Source organism: Malaya genurostris, chromosome 3 (genome assembly GCF_030247185.1).
Source record: "Malaya genurostris strain Urasoe2022 chromosome 3, Malgen_1.1, whole genome shotgun sequence".
NCBI lineage: Eukaryota > Metazoa > Arthropoda > Insecta > Diptera > Culicidae > Malaya > Malaya genurostris.
In genome coordinates this window covers 12,644,144-12,659,581 of record NC_080572.1, presented here as the reverse complement: position 1 = coordinate 12,659,581, position 15,438 = coordinate 12,644,144, and the positions used below count along the sequence as shown (strand labels likewise).

Below are 15,438 nucleotides of genomic sequence, written 5' to 3'. Positions count from 1 at the left end.
GGGGATCAACGATTTCAGACGTACATCAATCGGCACTCATGTCTGATCTTGATCATATGCGATTTTCTTCCATAACGATCAAAGCTGATTGGATCATCCAATAATTGATCTCACATGAATTAAGAATCAATTTAGCTCAAAATCACTATTTATTTTGGCTAACGGAAGATCAGTACCGATTTTGATTGATGTGATTTAAAGATCACTAATCAATTGATCTTTAAAAAAACAGATCAGTAGTGATTTTTATTGGGGAAGCTCACAGGCGATCTTCTTTGGCAGTGATCCCGATTTGACGATTTTTTTATCTTGATTTTCGCAGCCCTGATTTTAATTTCCATTTTGTTACCCTGATATCATTAATATACAGATCAATTATTCAATCCAGCTAGTTTTAATATAAACAACACGATAAAGCTAGTTTTAGTATGAGTCACACGAGTGTTTTTCGAAGTAGACAAACGAAAAGAATAAGCGAAACAAGTGCAGGTGAAGTAAATAACTAAACACGATGATACACTGCTAGGCTATTAAGTTTCTACGAAAAAAGCATCGCAATAACCGTGAGGGAAGAGATCATCAGTTCGGAGAGACTTATTAGTCTGAAACTTGTTCACGCGGTTTTGTTATCAAAGAATCGTGAAAATGTCAAGTGACTTGAAATCAGTTTATTTATATGAAGTATCTAATCAAGTTAGAAACGAGTTCATAAATTCCAAGGCGGATGCGTTGCTTGTATGATACAGTGCCAATATGTTTTCGGACGTATTTAGCACATCACATTTTGGAAGGCACTCAAATACGGTTGATTGTGTTTGGTGGGGAGTTCGTAATTGAATCAATCAACTCTTACTTATATTAAAAATAACAACCAGATAACGAATATGGTGTGGTCGCGATATGGTGCTTATAGAAATTAGTGATGATTTATCATGCGGTAATCAATTGAGAATAGAAGTAACTGTTGCGATATCCTGACTGAATTGGCCGCAGACTTGGAGATTGATTTTTTAGTCTTGAGAATTTTTTTTCCTATATACGTCCGAGTTTAGGAACGGTCTCTGAGGATGTAGACCAGCTTTAAAATGTTCTGAAATTTAACTATGCTTTCCCACACCAAAAAACAAAAGGGTATTTCCAGTGTTGACAGTGAAAACAAAAAATGGTGCAAAGCGATGGAACGTACATCCCCAAGCGGATTACATACACGTTATTCGTCGGTAGGTCGATTGCCTAGATGAACTTACAGTCTACTATGAACACCTACATAACGAAGGTGTTGGAAATCGCTCTGTTGATGTTGAGTAAAAGAACTGCTCATTTAGCTTTGAATCGCTTTTTAGCTGCAAATTTTATTTAACGTTTAATATTTCAGTGTGATTGTGGTATATAATTAATTTCACTTACAGTTTTAGTTCTTCTTAAATTTCACCTACAACAATTCAACAATATTTCCCTGTTTCGATAGATCTAATGAATTCGACGAGATCAGATCTGATATGAGTTTTATAAATTCTTCTTATTTTACTCTTCTTCCCCTACTTATCTCTTATCATCTATAGATATAATGAGTTATAGATCGGCGCGCTTATGGGCAGCCGGTATCCACATATTACCGTACAGTAGAGCTGTGTTGACTGCGTCAACATACCCCTACCCGTGAGGCTAGTGTGCACTAGTCTTACTAACTCCAAGCACGTCCAACACTGCCAATTTGACTACTGGTCGACGAAGTACGCCAGTAGAAGTCTGCACATCCGCCATTCTTACACGTCCATCCGGTCCGCACAAAACTTTAACCACACGCCCTCTTAGCCATCCATTACGTACATTGTCGTCCACTACAATCACCAACTCACCCTCCTTGACCGGTCTTGTTTCATCGAACCACTTCGTTCGTCGGGTTATGACTGGCAGGTACTCTCGTATCCAACGCTTCCAAAATACATCCGTCATATGTTGTACGTGGCTCCAATTGTTACGCAAAGCTAGTTTGTCGTCAATCGGGAGAATCGAAGGAACAGAGATTCCATTAGAGCTCAGCAGCAAAAAGTGGTTTGGCGTCAAAGCTTCCTTTTCCGCGGCCTCCAGTGGTACGAATGTTAAAGGACGAGAGTTTACAATGAATTCGGCTTCCGCCAGCAACGTGATTAGCGACTCATCGGTGGGTTTTCTGTCCATTGGAACAGCAAAAAGCGCCATCTTAACAGCACGAACCATCCTTTCCCACGCTCCTCCCATATGAGGAGAAACGGGAGGGTTAAATAGCCAACGAGTGTTCGTATTCGTGAAGGTAGATGCCACACCAGTAACTATTTGTTTCACTTCGTTTTGTAAATCCTTACTTGCACCTACGAAATTGGTTCCCATGTCAGAATAGATTTCCAATGGCGAACCTCTGCGTGCGATGAATCGTCGAACTGCTAATTTGCAAGCTTCCGTCGTCAAACTGTGAGCCACCTCTAAATGAATTGCCCTAACAGTTAGACAGGTGAAAAGAGCAACCCATCGTTTTTGGTTTGTCCGACCAGCCCGAATGAGAATAGGTCCAAAATAATCCAGTCCCACATAAGTAAATGGTTTTACGTAGGCTGCCAGTCTCGCTGCTGGCAACGGAGCCATTCGAGGAACACCAGGAGATGCACGATAAATTTTGCACCATGAGCATTTTTTACCAATACTTCGTACTGTTGAGCGAAGTCGAGGTATGTAAAATCTTTGCTTGACTTCATTGACAATTGTTTCTCCGTAACCATGACCGTATTTTCGATGGTACCAATCTAGCAGTAATAACGTAACAGTATGATCCTTCGGAAGAATTACCGGAAATTTAACCTCATATGGAACATAGTGAGCCTCGACAATACGTCCTTCCATTCGAATCACCCCTGATTCATCCAAAAATGGACTCAGCTTCCGTAGGGAGCTTGTGTTATCCAACCTTTTTTGCAACTTCGGTGGAAGTTTACTATTGTTGGTGAGCACGACAATTTCATTAAGAAAGGTCTCATTTTGAGCCAGACGCCATAGACTCGTTTCAGCTTTCTGAATTTGCTCGGAAAGCAATATATCACTATTGTCGCCCATTTCACCTCGACGCTTTCGTTGACAGCTATCCAGAAATCTATGAACATATGCTAAACTTCGTAACAGGCGCTCCCATTTGGAAAATCGGCGAATATCAACAACCGGCCTTTTCTCCACGTGATGAGAAACGTATCTCGAACGAAGCTCTTCAGATGTGTCGGGTGCATGTGATCCTTGTATTGGCCACTGAGTCTCTGGTTTGTAGAGAAACTCTGGTCCAACAAACCAACGACTGTTTGAGCTTAAGTTAGGTCCTTTTCCCCATTTTGTAGCTTCATCTGCTACGTTTTCCGCTGTCGGTACCCATTTCCAATCAGCAACATTCGATTGTGACAAAATATCACTAACTCTGAAGGTTACGAAAGGTGTATACCTTCTAGGGTCTATACATCTAATCCAGGATAGAACAGTGGTAGAGTCACTCCAGAAAAAACGACGAGTAATCTGTAGAGTGTGATTGTTTTCAACAGTAACAGCCAAACGACATCCAAGAGTTGCAGCCTGCAGTTCTAGGCGGGGAATCGTCTGTGGCTTCAAAGGAGCTACCTTCGATTTTGCTGCAACAAGAGCGCACCGTACAGCGCCACGGTCTTCAATACGGAAGTAGACGGCGGAAGCATAAGCTGCCTCGCTGGCATCTACAAAGGCGTGCATCTGCAGATTTCCGTAACTTTCTGAATGATAATTTGGAAAGTAGCAACGGGGAATACGAATTCGGGGTAACTGCGAAAATTGGGACACCCATCGGTTCCAGAAAGGCAAACTTCGATCAGGTATAGCTTGGTCCCACTCTACGCCAGCTCTCCATAACTCCTGGATGATCAATTTTCCATGAATTAAAAACGTCGCCAAGAAACCCATTGGATCGAAGATGCTCATAACAATTTTTAAAAGTTGTCGTTTGGTTGGTGTGATCGAATTAGATAGTAATACGTTCAGAGTATCACTAAACAAAATTGGAAATGTGAAAACATCTTCGTTCGGCAACCAGATCATGCCGAGAATACGTTCTCCAGATTCGTCGACCGATTTGTCAAATAAAAACCGCTTCATGTTACCACATGTTGTTTCTCCGAGTTGTGCGATGACGTTGTCTGAGTTTGAAAGCCAGTTTCGGATTTCAAACCCACCTTTGGAATGAACAAATTTCACTTCCCGAGCAATACGAATCGCTTCATCTTCGGTATCACGACTATCTAGATAGTCGTCCACATAGTGGTTGTTGATTATAGCTTCTGCTGCCTCCGGAAATTCTGTAGAGTACTCTTCGGCGTTCAAATTCTTGATGTACTGAGACGAACTTGGAGAACAGCTAGACCCAAAGGTGGCTCGGTCCATAATGAACACCTCAGGAATTTGCAACGGATTTTCGCGCCATAGAAATCGCTGGGAATGCTTATCGCTCTCTCGAATTCGAAGTTGGTGAAACATCTCTTTGATGTCAGCACTGATGGCTATCTGTCGCTGTCGGTAACGGCTCAGAACGGCTGGAAGTGATGTTAGCAGATCGGGACCCTTTAAAAGCATCGTATTCAGCGAGATGCCATTAACTTTGGCTGCAGCGTCCCAAACTACCCGTACTTTGTTTGGTTTCTTTGGGTTGATCACAATACCAAGGGGGAGATACCAAACTCGTCTGGGGTCTGCTAAAGAAAGTTCCTTTTCCGACGCTTTGTGAGCGTAGCCCTTGCGTTGATAGTCACGAATTTGTTGAACGAGATTTTCATGTAATTCTGGATCGGCTTTCATTCGACGTTCCAGACATTTTAATCGTTGCTCGGCCATCGAATAACTTCTGGGAAATTCTATGTGGTCGTATTTCCATAGTAAACCTGTTTCAAAGCCACCATCAACACGTACTGTGGTTTCAACGAGAATTCGACGAGCTCTTTTGTCGTCTTCAGTCTCAATTACGGGTCCCACTGGTGGAACTGCTTCCGTTGAAAAAAATCGTTCAACCATACCATGAAGTTCGCGGTCTGTATTACAGTCACATATATGGTTGTGGTGGAATAAACTGCTATGAGTATCATCTCCTAGTCTTCCGTGTATTGTCCATCCTAGACGGCATCGTGTTGCTACAGGCTCATTTGTACGTCCTTCCCGTTTCTTCAGAGTTAAACTGAGTTTTGAATGTTCCACTCCAATAAGAATGCGAGGGTTGGCATTTCGGTAGCTATTTATTGGAAGACCTCTAAGATAAGGATAGTTTTGAACCAGATCTTCATACATGAGACTTTGAGTTGGTAGTTTCAGTCCCTCTACCGTTCGAACGTTAGACATAGAATATCTGGTTTGACTGTTAGCTCCAGATATTTCTACTGATAAACGTTCCGAGTTCGGCTCAGTGCGGGATATATCGCCAGTCCAGTTTAAACACAATGAGCTTGCTTCTCCAGATAATCCAAGTTCTTTTGCGATACCTTTATCCATTAGAGTCAACGACGAGCCGTCGTCGAGAAAGGCAAATGTTTTGAGTGATGATTTTGGTCCATACAGCGTCACTGGAATCACGCGAAATAATATTGAATCTGCCATCTGTCGATGTGTACCAAGCACACCGGATGTAGCTGTAGCAGAATTCAACTTTCCCGCCGGATGAATTATTTCTCTTGATTTATTCACTACTGTAGTCTTTCCAGGATGAAGCAATTCATGATGACAAGCGTCACAGCCGTTCACACCACACGGGTTTGAAGTATGACAAGGCCATTTTCCGTGACGAACAAGACAACGGCGACATAATTGCTGATCTTCCACTGACTTCCAACGTTCAAGTAAATTCAGTGATTTGAATTTAGAGCAATCTTTCACTTTGTGTCCAAACAATTGACAAATTGGACAACATTTACCTTTTGTTTGGTCTTGAACTTTTCTATTTTGAACATTTTTTTCTTTAGCAGTTTCATCGATACCATGTGCGTTCACAAACGCCTTATCTCGAATGAATGCTCTTTTTGTTTCCTTGCCTCGATCTGTCTCGGTGAACAGTGACACCTCGCTTGCCTCTTCGATTACTGACGTCATATATTCCTCGAACGTGGTAAGATCAGGAAACGATACTTTTCGCTTATACCGCGCCCAATCCATCTTGATATTGGCCGGTAATTTTTCAACAAGTTCTTGCAAAAGACACGGGTTGCCGAGATGAGCAATTTGTCCAGATGCAATCAATTGACTACACAGATTCTGTACAACGAGTCCGTATGCAATGAGTGTTTCTAATCTTTCCGCTTTTGGAGGAGGGGTGGACCGAACTTTCTCTAGCAAAGCGTTAACTACCAATTCTGGTCTGCCATACAGCATCCTCAGAGTACTCAATACGCGTGCCACTGCATTCGGCATCAACAAATTACTGCGCACCGCTTCTAGTGCATTACCTCTCAATGAGCGTTGCAATCGCATCATGTTTTCCGCATCCGAAAACCCACATAAAGCTGTCGAGTTCTCATAGCTGCTCACGAATAATGGCCACTCCAGTGGATTACCCGAAAAAACTGGTAACTCCTTAGAGACTACTTGCCGAGCAGCTAATTGTTGCTGTGATGGCACAACTACACCAATAGATGAGCTAATTGCTGAATTATGCATGTTACGATCATTTTCAGGCAATATTGGAGACGAAATTTGCATTTGAGTCTGTCCCAAATGGGGAGTATGCATTCGATTATGGTTAACGTGAGGTGTACTATGAGACCATCTAAATTCATTTCTACTAGTAGGATTTATCGATGAGTTTTGAGAAGTTACAGGTCGTAAGCGTGGGGGAAACATATTTGTATTGGGCACTCTCATTGACCTATTTTCTATCATTAACTCTCCTATTCTATTGTTTATTTGATCGAGGATTTTTTCTAATGTCTTACCTCCTGAGCTTTGATGGACACTATAATTACCTTCTGTATTTGAAGCTAACAGAGACGTTACACCCGTTTTAACATTACCAGATGAACACGATGTCGGTACAATATAAGTACGTTCTGGCACGAACGGAGCTGCTTGACTTGTAGAAGGGTTAGTGGCTGCAGTACAGGTAATAGGTAGCACATTCCAAACAGCATTGTCGGCAGAAACTGGATACATCTCACATCCTCGTAACCCTTGTCCCGTTGAAAACACAGGTTGACTTATTATTGTAGAACGGGTGGCACCGATAGAGGTTGATGTCGGGATAATCCTGGGCGTTACAATAGGTGATGGTATTACAGGAAGAGCATCTGGAATACTCGCAAATGGTCTTTTGGGTATGGTTCCCGTATACACCAAGCGGGAAGTAGCAAAGTCAAAGATACTAGTAGAAGTGGAACTGACGGGTACAGACTTTTGTTCAGCAGCAGCGCTAGTGGTTTTAGATGAACTTATTTGGATTGCAGCGAACGAACTAGTGTCGACGGGAAAATTGTTTGTTTCCGATTTCGCACCCGTTATTTGTTCTTGCTGCTTTTCCATCCAATCATTGACCTTACTTCTACTGCTTTGCTGACTGCACGTTGACCGACTCTTTCCATCATTTTCTTCTAGCGTCGCTTGTAAAACTGCATATCGTTGTTCCATATATCGCTGGTCCAATGCCATTTGTAATTTTAACGCTTCTTCTTGTTGCGCCAACTTGGCTTGTTTGAGAGCAAACTCCTCGGAAAGATGTTTAGCTTGCATTGCTCTTTCCTCGTCCAATTTTTTGAGATGTAGTTCTGCTTGTGCTTGGGACATTGACTTTCGAGACGAATTAGAAGGAACTGATGACGTCCTCAAGCGACAATTGATACACCGCCACGACCGATCTGCTATTGAGTCATTCACACCAGCACATCTGAAATGATGCCAGGCATCGCATTTATCACAGGCCACCATATTATCCGCCTGATCAGGCTCTTTACACTGCGGGCAATTGTACTGCACTGGTAACGACATGACGAGGTTATATAACCTTTGTTCTCGTATATCACATAAATCTGATCACACAGAAGATGTTCGGTAATTTTTGCTTCAACGGACTTTAGAGGACCAGATGTTGACGTGGTCGTTATAGAGTAAAACTCTAAAAAGTTTGTTGGAAATCGCTCTGTTGATGTTGAGTAAAAGAACTGCTCATTTAGCTTTGAATCGCTTTTTAGCTGCAAATTTTATTTAACGTTTAATATTTCAGTGTGATTGTGGTATATAATTAATTTCACTTACAGTTTTAGTTCTTCTTAAATTTCACCTACAACAATTCAACAATATTTCCCTGTTTCGATAGATCTAATGAATTCGACGAGATCAGATCTGATATGAGTTTTATAAATTCTTCTTATTTTACTCTTCTTCCCCTACTTATCTCTTATCATCTATAGATATAATGAGTTATAGATCGGCGCGCTTATGGGCAGCCGGTATCCACATATTACCGTACAGTAGAGCTGTGTTGACTGCGTCAACAGAAGGTATGCGTCAAAACAAGTGTCAACGTGTTATGCGGTCATACTCATAGCTAGATTCTCCGCCGTCGACACGTGATAGCTTTTGCAGTTACTTCAAACGAGCACTGCATTTGCACCATTCACTTCTATGACTCAGCATGCGGAGAGCCACTCTCTCTCTCTCTCCCTCGACTCGTTGTCGACCACGGACGGCGAATGCCTAATTCACAGTAATTTGCATGTTTACTATTGTGCTTTTCCTATTCCTATTACTAGCCCGTATATAAATTTTGCACATGGAACATAAACGAACGGGCAAGTGACACCGACATCCAGCACAGGGAGTCATCGGAGGTGCAGACAAATTTCGCCTCTAGCTTGTTTTGCTTTTGCCTCGCGAAAAAAACTTTGCTGGCTGTAACAAGAATAACATGTATTTTCCATCTTAGAGCTTAAGCAGTGTGCCTTAATTTTATATTATATTATTGAATAAAAAAAACATGTATAGAAATATAAGGTGTTATTGGACGAAATAGTCTACGTGAATCGTAAAATTCCAGAAACATACATCTCTCACATTTAGTTAGAACGTGATATCTGTGTCAAAGTTGGAGAAATTCAAACTTTCCTCGATCTGAGAGTGTATTTACACCTGTCCGAATCAGTTTCGTCGTCATTGCAATGTGTCATAGCATCAGTGCCGGCATCGAACCGGATCATAAAGGTTTAAAAGTTCTTTCACGATTCATAAGATTTCAATTTACTCTTATTCCTGATAAGAATAGTCCTCCTTTTCCAATTGAACCGACCAGCTCAGGCCGAATGTGACATATTATTTTTATCCCAACATCTTTTTAATCCGAATTGGTGACCAATTCCAGGCATAAGAATGCTTGAAACTACCTAATGACCTAATTAATCATATCCACTCCGTGATCGATCCAGAGAGCATTACTTCTTTATCTTGTAAGAAGTGTAAATTAACTCACACCCCCATCCGTCAACCGGGGGCACACGCCCTGTGCTCATCATACAAAGCCTAGGGTTGAATGAGCCTGAATACATCTCTAGTTTAAACCATAATTCATAACACGTACATGTATAGAGGTTTGGCCAGACACATTAGTCTGACCGAAAGTATAAAAATGTTTGTCAAAAGGAATGTTAAAATAAGCATTTTCCAAGAATCTCAGAAACCGGAAGTCGGATCTGATTAAAAACAGGAAGTTTTGATGGCATCTTAAGACCTTTTACTTTAATCCTAGATGGAGGCAATCGGTTCAGCCAGCTCCGAGAAAATTGAGTGACATTATTTGTCACACACACTTTTCCTGATCTCGACGAACTGATTCGTATAAATGGATTGGAGAAGTTATGTTCTTCCAGCATTTATTTTTATAAGCAGTTAAAATCAATATAATTATGAAATTGTTTAGAATACAAAAAAACTGTCATCTTTCTAATGCATATACCTTATTCGAACGATTATGGTGCCAAAAACGAACCGTGCTAGAATCGAAACGAGACACAATATCACGAAAAGAGGTACTGCAGGTATTTCAGGTGCTCAGAAACAATTGCATGCAACTGTATTAAAAAAAAGCTTTTTAATTTGCTCCCAAACATCGCTTTATCATGCAGTTCTTAAAACTCTTACTTGTTGAACAACTATTGCCGTGTGGAATTTAAATCTTAAAATATATTTTGTTTACATGATTTTGTTTACATGGTTTCTCATATTACTTATATTTTCAAAAATATCACTGGAAAATTCGGCTAAGAAATTTGGTTTGAAGCTTGAAAAATATTAGAAACTTTATTTGGGTATAAACAAACATAGAACCTTTTCAATTTGTAAACAAGTTAACCCATTATAACCCAGGGGTTCTCAAATTTGAACCGAATGAGGTGATATCATCAGTTCCATCAAATTCTGTGCTTATTAGTTTATTTATTTGTTTGTTTCATCTGACAATAAAAGTCTTAATGAATAAATAAGGTCAAGTTATAAAATCGAGGATTGCGACACTCTCTGAACAAACTTATGTCACAAAAATCGAATAAATATTCAACTAGGAAGAAAGTTCGAACACACGCTTAATAGGTTCGTTGGCTCCAAACGATGTCCGATGGAATCTTCGTGGACGCAAGCCTGTTGATCGTAGAGTTCGTTGTGAAACCCGGAAGTCGTTGAGAGACAGGATCTTTAGAGAGCCGATTTCGCGGTTGATAATCTTCGCCACAAACGCAGCTTATTGAATCTTCCTTCGTCGTTCCAGGATGTCAAGACCTAACAGGCGACATCGATCCAGGGTACGGTGACAGATCGAAGGGATTTCTCTTAGCGCAAACCGAATAAATCTTTGTTGAACACGCTCAATCCAAACGAGTTGATATGGACTCCATACCAAACTGACATTTTCCAGCAATGGCCGCACTAAGGAACAGTATACCCAAGTAACAATTTTTGTTACGCTAGCTTGTTTGTGACTAGTTTGCAACCAGATATTTGAGTGATTGTTACTAACATCTAACCACTTGCATGACTCAAAAAGCGCAGTTTCTACTAGTTGTTAAATCGGCTAAAAATATGTTGTCGTTACGTTGTAATGCCATACTGAAATAACTTATCTTTTCATAACTTGAAAATAACTGGTTTCCAAGTAAACTAGTTGAAACTTAGTCACCATCGACATTATAAACATTGAATGAATCCAGAATACTTTTCTATCTTCAATAAAAAAGCAGAAGAGTACTTTAAGTCACAAACTTGATACAAGGTACAAATTTCACAACGATCCAAAAATTGTCGAGCGGAATTCAATTTTACTTAACTGTTTTTTTATGCGCCTTCAATAAAAATCTGTTTTTAAAGATATAAAAAATAAACAAAATTATAACCCTATGTTCAGAATGCTCAAAATTATTCCAAGTAGAGTGATTTCTCATCATTTTAAATTCATATATCATGAGAACTATAATATTATCACAATCGATGTTCAATCCCTATATTATTTTCTTCGTGTTTATGACAGTGAATAGAACAAAAATGACTATTCTGCCTTTCACTATTTTCGGCAAAAAGTAGTTTTGAATAAAGTAATATCTTGGTTTTATTTACGTTTCATACACTTCTTGAGACTCCATATTGTGTTCGCCATATTCGAGCCAACAAAGGTTGTTTTGTTTGCATTTTAGTTATCATAACGTTGGGAAAACTTACCGATAACTATCTGAATTGATGAAGAAATTATATGTTACAATCTTATAATATCTAAGTTATTGCTATATCAATTCACAGTAACGATTCACATATACGTTAACGTATTTATAATGGTTTCGCAACGGAAAATAAACCTTTTTTCAACTAGTAGCTAAAAACATAGCTGTGATTAAAGATATGTTAGAATCAAGTAACGATAACTTACAAATGATAGTTAGTTTAATGTTTACGTTATAAAGAAACACTGCTGTCACCTTGTTTTAACCAGTATAACATAAAAAACATGTTCGTGCTCTTGTTGCAACACAGTTGGGTTAAGTGGTATCAAAACTTGTTATGGGTTGCTACTGTTGACGTCAAATAAACTTATTTTCAACTAGTGGCTAGAAGCATTGTTGTGATTAAAAATATGTTTGAATTAAGCAGCGATAGCTTATAAACTATGTTTAATTCAATATAACACAAATATGTTATGATGAAACATTGTTGTCACCATGTTTTAACCAGTATAACATAAAACACATATTCGTGCTCTTGTTGCAACATAGTTTGGACTTTGTCGTATCAGAACTAGTTGCGGATTGCTACTTGGGTAACGCCTCCAAACAATGTGGATCCTTTAAATCTCTACCGATTTTAGCTATGAATCCGAGTTGTTTTGTTGCCTTAGATATTAAATCAGAACAATGCTGATAAAATGTGAGTTATGCATCCAATACACGGCGTATGAATCACGAATTGCAACAGCAAAGGACACCCTAGGACTATAGCTGTTAGAAAAAAAGATAGATAGAGATCCAACACAACACCAAGTTAGTAAACACGGTCAACTCTTGTAGTCAAAGATTAATTGATGAAGTATTCGGTGAAATGTAATTACTTAACATTTGACAACGCTGATCACAAGATGGTTTCGTCGACACCATGCGACAAATTCATCTAACAGTTCAAATCGTCTGCGTAGATCAGCTTACATCCATAACCAAGCAGCAAAGCGGCATCGTTGAAAAACAGTGCGAACAGAAGGGGACCCATATTACTGCCATGTGGAAATCCTTATTTATTCGTAAACGGGGATGAAACTGAGGTTCCCTACTGTACACGTAGAACTCTACCACACAAATATGAACTCAACCATTCAACGAATTTGTGAGATGCACCAAGTCGCATTAGTTTACATAATAGAATTTCGGTGGTCTATACGATCAAATGCCGTTTTTAAATCGGTGTACACTTCGCTACAGAGATAACTAATTTGAAACTATGGCAATGGTTTTTCAAAAGATGGAAGTATTACCTATAGTTTCGAACAAAAGATTCACACGAATATGTTGCTTACTTTTCTTTGGTCATTTGTGTGAACTTGGCAAGGTTATTATACAAATAAAACTTGAAAACAATTTTTATATACAAAGACATTAGAATTGTAAACTATCAACTAGTGCTCTAGTAAAGCTGTTAGGTATTAAACTTCTATAGTACAGGGTCCGGCACACGAAGTGTAACCAATTAAAAAAGCCATAAATTCAGTTTGGAAAATTACTTTTACTTAATTCAAAGTACAAAATGTGTAAAAATAATACAAAATTCAGAATCAATTCACTTTTGCTCGATATGACCACCTTTTGCCTTGACTATGGCTTTGAGACGGTCAAAAAACGAATCGCAAGTTGCCGAATGTGACTTGCAGGTATTTAGGCCCACTCGCGGGCAATAACTTTTTTCAGCGCCTCGAGACTGGTGTATCTTTTAGTTCGGACTTTGCTCTCCAAAATGGCCCAAAGTGAATAATCCATTGGATTCGCATCTGGTGAATTCGAGAGCCATTGTGTGGACGTGATAAAGTTCGGAACGTTGTTTTTCAGCCATTCTTGGTTCACTCGAGCTTTGTGAGACGGTGCCGAGTCCTGCTGAAACGTCCATCGTCTGCCACCGAAATGTTTGTCTGCCCACGGCTTCAAAGCAACCTCCAGAATACTTTCCCGATAATATGTCGCATTTACCTTGACGCCAGGCTCGATGAAAACGATTGGAGAGCGCCCATCTGCGGTTACAGCGGCCCAAACCATTATCTGTTGCGGGTGCTGCCTCCTGGTGGCCAATCGATGACTCAAATTCTCGTATGAACGGTCGGTCAAGTAAACCCTATCGTTTTGAGAGTTTACGAATTGCTCAATTGGAAAAAATTTCTCGTCAGAAAATACAATGTTCGGAAATTGACCGCTTTCGGCCAAACGAAGCAACTCCTTCGCTCTCTCAAGTCAAGATTTTTTTTTCGCGTTCACTTTTGGCAAAATGCTTTCTTGCGCTTGTAAACAATACAACTCCGAACTGTCATTTAGCAAATTTCTAGAGAGCTGATGCTCGTGCGTCAGCTGCGCGAGCGGTCTGAAGTTGGTTACACTTCGAGTGCCGGACCCTGTAAACATGTATTAAAATATAGAAAGTTTTGCGCTAGGACATAATGGGTTAATATGAATTTTACTTTATTTTGCCTCGTCGCACTAAATGATGGTTTGAAATGTTAAACACACTTTACTCTATAGTTCTGGAACAGGAAGTTGAACCCGGATGAAATTCAACACCAATCTATAAGACTATAGGACCTTTCACTTGAGCCTAAATTTGTGAAAATCGATCAAATCATCTCTGAGAAAATTTAGTGAGTTTCGTTTTAGAGGTAAATCAATTTTGATCCAAATCTAGAAGAATTTTACCGTTTTTTGCATTGTGGCTCTAAGTGATGGTGTGTAATTTTAAACAAATCTTATCCTTTGAAAGCATAATGAACGTCAATAGCAACCTATGGGACTGTGAGACTACACTTTTAATTTGAGTTTGTGAAAATCGGTCAAGCCATTTCTGAAAAAAAATGAGTAAAATTATTTGAAACATACTCACACACATTTATACAAATTTACACCTCTTTTTGTTGTAGCTTGTGTAAAAATACTCATGAAATTGAAAATTTTCCACTTATCGCCCTGTAATACCAGAATTGGAAGACGGATCTGGATTGATTTTACGGGGACTTTTTAAATAATTTCCAGAGCTTTTATTTGCATCATAGTTTGAAAAAATCATATAAGAAATTTTTGAGAAAATTGAATGAATATTTTCTTATATATTCACAAATATTACTTTGTGATTCCGGAACCGGAAGTCAGATATAGGTGAATTTCAATATCAAGCTATGGACCCTAAGACCTTTCTTCTGAATCTAAGTTTGTGATAATTGGTTCAGCCATTTCTGAGTAAGGAGAGTGACACTTTTTTCCACTCCACACTTCGTATAACTCGAAAAGTAAAAATCCGATCTCAGAAACATTTGATAGTACTCAGGCTGACGAGGAGACATTTTATTTTCGACCTTTTTGTGTATTCGCTTCAATAGAAAAAAAAACAAATAGTGCTATAAACGTGCAATTTATTGAACAGAGCAACTGAATTCGCGAACAAATTTGAATGGAAGCCTCCGATAAAACCAATCCAAGAACTATGTTCTAGTACGGATTTTTTTATCGATAATGTGTTAGTGTGGAAGATTTTTTCCCGGGCTCCTCAACGGCGTACGTTTAAAACGCATACGTTTGAGGAAACCTTCTTCTCAGCTTTTCGCTAAGAACACAATGAACTTAGTTTGAATGCGATACGTTCGAAAGTATATCAAATTCGTATTCTCGTTTACGTTCGAATCGATCACACTTTTAAACATCGTAAATGCATAAA

General features: G+C 39.4%; 2 protein-coding genes across 5 annotated transcripts in view; both read right to left on the bottom strand.

Moving 5' to 3' along the window:
- The window catches only part of LOC131438738 (growth factor receptor-bound protein 2), a 60,685-nt gene that overhangs the window by 29,407 nt on the left and 15,840 nt on the right, over window positions 1-15,438 (bottom strand). The window lies entirely within an intron of this gene.
- Window positions 295-8,931, bottom strand: LOC131438730 (uncharacterized). The gene is made up of 2 exons (XM_058608940.1): window positions 8,266-8,931; window positions 295-8,201 (listed from the first exon to the last, which is right to left on the bottom strand). Exon 2 carries the CDS (start codon window positions 7,996-7,998, stop codon window positions 1,666-1,668), a length of 6,333 nt encoding a protein of 2,110 aa, XP_058464923.1. The 5' UTR covers window positions 7,999-8,201; window positions 8,266-8,931; the 3' UTR covers window positions 295-1,665.